Source organism: Echinops telfairi, unplaced genomic scaffold (assembly GCF_000313985.2).
Source record: "Echinops telfairi isolate 266 unplaced genomic scaffold, ASM31398v2 ScPeMD7_125;HRSCAF=420, whole genome shotgun sequence".
In the NCBI taxonomy this organism is placed as follows: Eukaryota; Metazoa; Chordata; class Mammalia; order Afrosoricida; family Tenrecidae; genus Echinops; species Echinops telfairi.
Genome location: NW_022104023.1, coordinates 16712 through 17634, shown reverse-complemented (window position 1 = coordinate 17634; position 923 = coordinate 16712). Strand labels below are relative to the sequence as shown.

The window sequence follows — 923 nt, the reverse complement described above, 5'->3', positions numbered from 1 at the left end:
TGCGATCACTTAATTGGAAGAAAAAAAAAAAAAGTGGCGTGGGCAGTCTCCTGCTGGGCTCGCAGTAAGTCCAGGGAGGGATCTGGGGCTGGGGGCGTGGCTGGAGGAGGAGGAAGAGGAGGAGGAGGGGGCAGCGGGCTGGGGGGCGAAGGTGCCACGCGGGGTGGCGGCGGAGGTGGAGGCTGTGGCAGTGGCGGGCGTGGTGGCAGCGGCGGGGCCGAGGAGGGGGCGACTGGGGAAGGTGGACACACGGCCAGGCGGGACAGCTGGACCGGCTGCTGGGCTGCGGGGGGCGGGGACTCACACTCCTTGGGCTGAAGGCCACCCAGGTCTTGGGGGAAGCTGGAGGGCCGGGTCCAGGGCTCCGGGCTGCTGGAACCGCCCTTGCGGTGGGCGGGGGAATCTGTGGAAAAAGAGGTGCGTGCGGTGGGCGTGGCCTCGACAGGGGGCGGGGCCTCGAGTCCCCTTTCGACTTCCTACCTGCTTTGGCCCCGCCCCGCCCCGATCCGTAGAAAACCCAAGCGAGATCGTTTCTTGGCAAGGAAGCCCCTCCCTGGGTGTCCGTCTTTGATGGGGCAGGTATGTTTCGGTTATCTGCAGCTAGAGTGGGGCTCCAGTGTGTCAGGCAGAGGGTTATCCTGATGGCTGCCATTACAGATCGGTCCCTAGATGGCCTTTGCAAGCACCTGCTCCCTTAAAGGTTGGCAGTTAAAACCTACCCGGTGGTACTGCGGAAGAAAGGGCCTGGCGGGCTGCTGCCATAAAGATACTTACTAGGAAAAACCCTGTAGAGCAGTTCCACGTGGTCACCCTGGAGGTCAGCCGGTTGCCAGAATGCCTGGACAGGCAGCTAACAATGATCTTTTTTTTTTCTTTTTCCCTAACAATGATCTTTGACCTGGGCAGTTCTCCAGGCCTCCCAC

The 923-nt window shown here is 62.0% G+C and overlaps 1 protein-coding gene across 1 annotated transcript in view; it reads right to left on the bottom strand.

Annotated features, from left to right (window-relative positions):
• Window positions 1-5: 5 nt before the first annotated feature.
• The window catches only part of LOC101664634 (myb-related transcription factor, partner of profilin), a gene marked incomplete at its 5' end in the record, with an annotated part of 3926 nt that continues 3008 nt past the window's right edge, over window positions 6-923 (bottom strand). Inside the window, one exon of the mRNA XM_004717921.1 lies at window positions 6-403. Coding sequence (XP_004717978.1) covers window positions 6-403 — 398 coding nt within the window. The remainder of the gene's footprint in view (window positions 404-923) is intronic.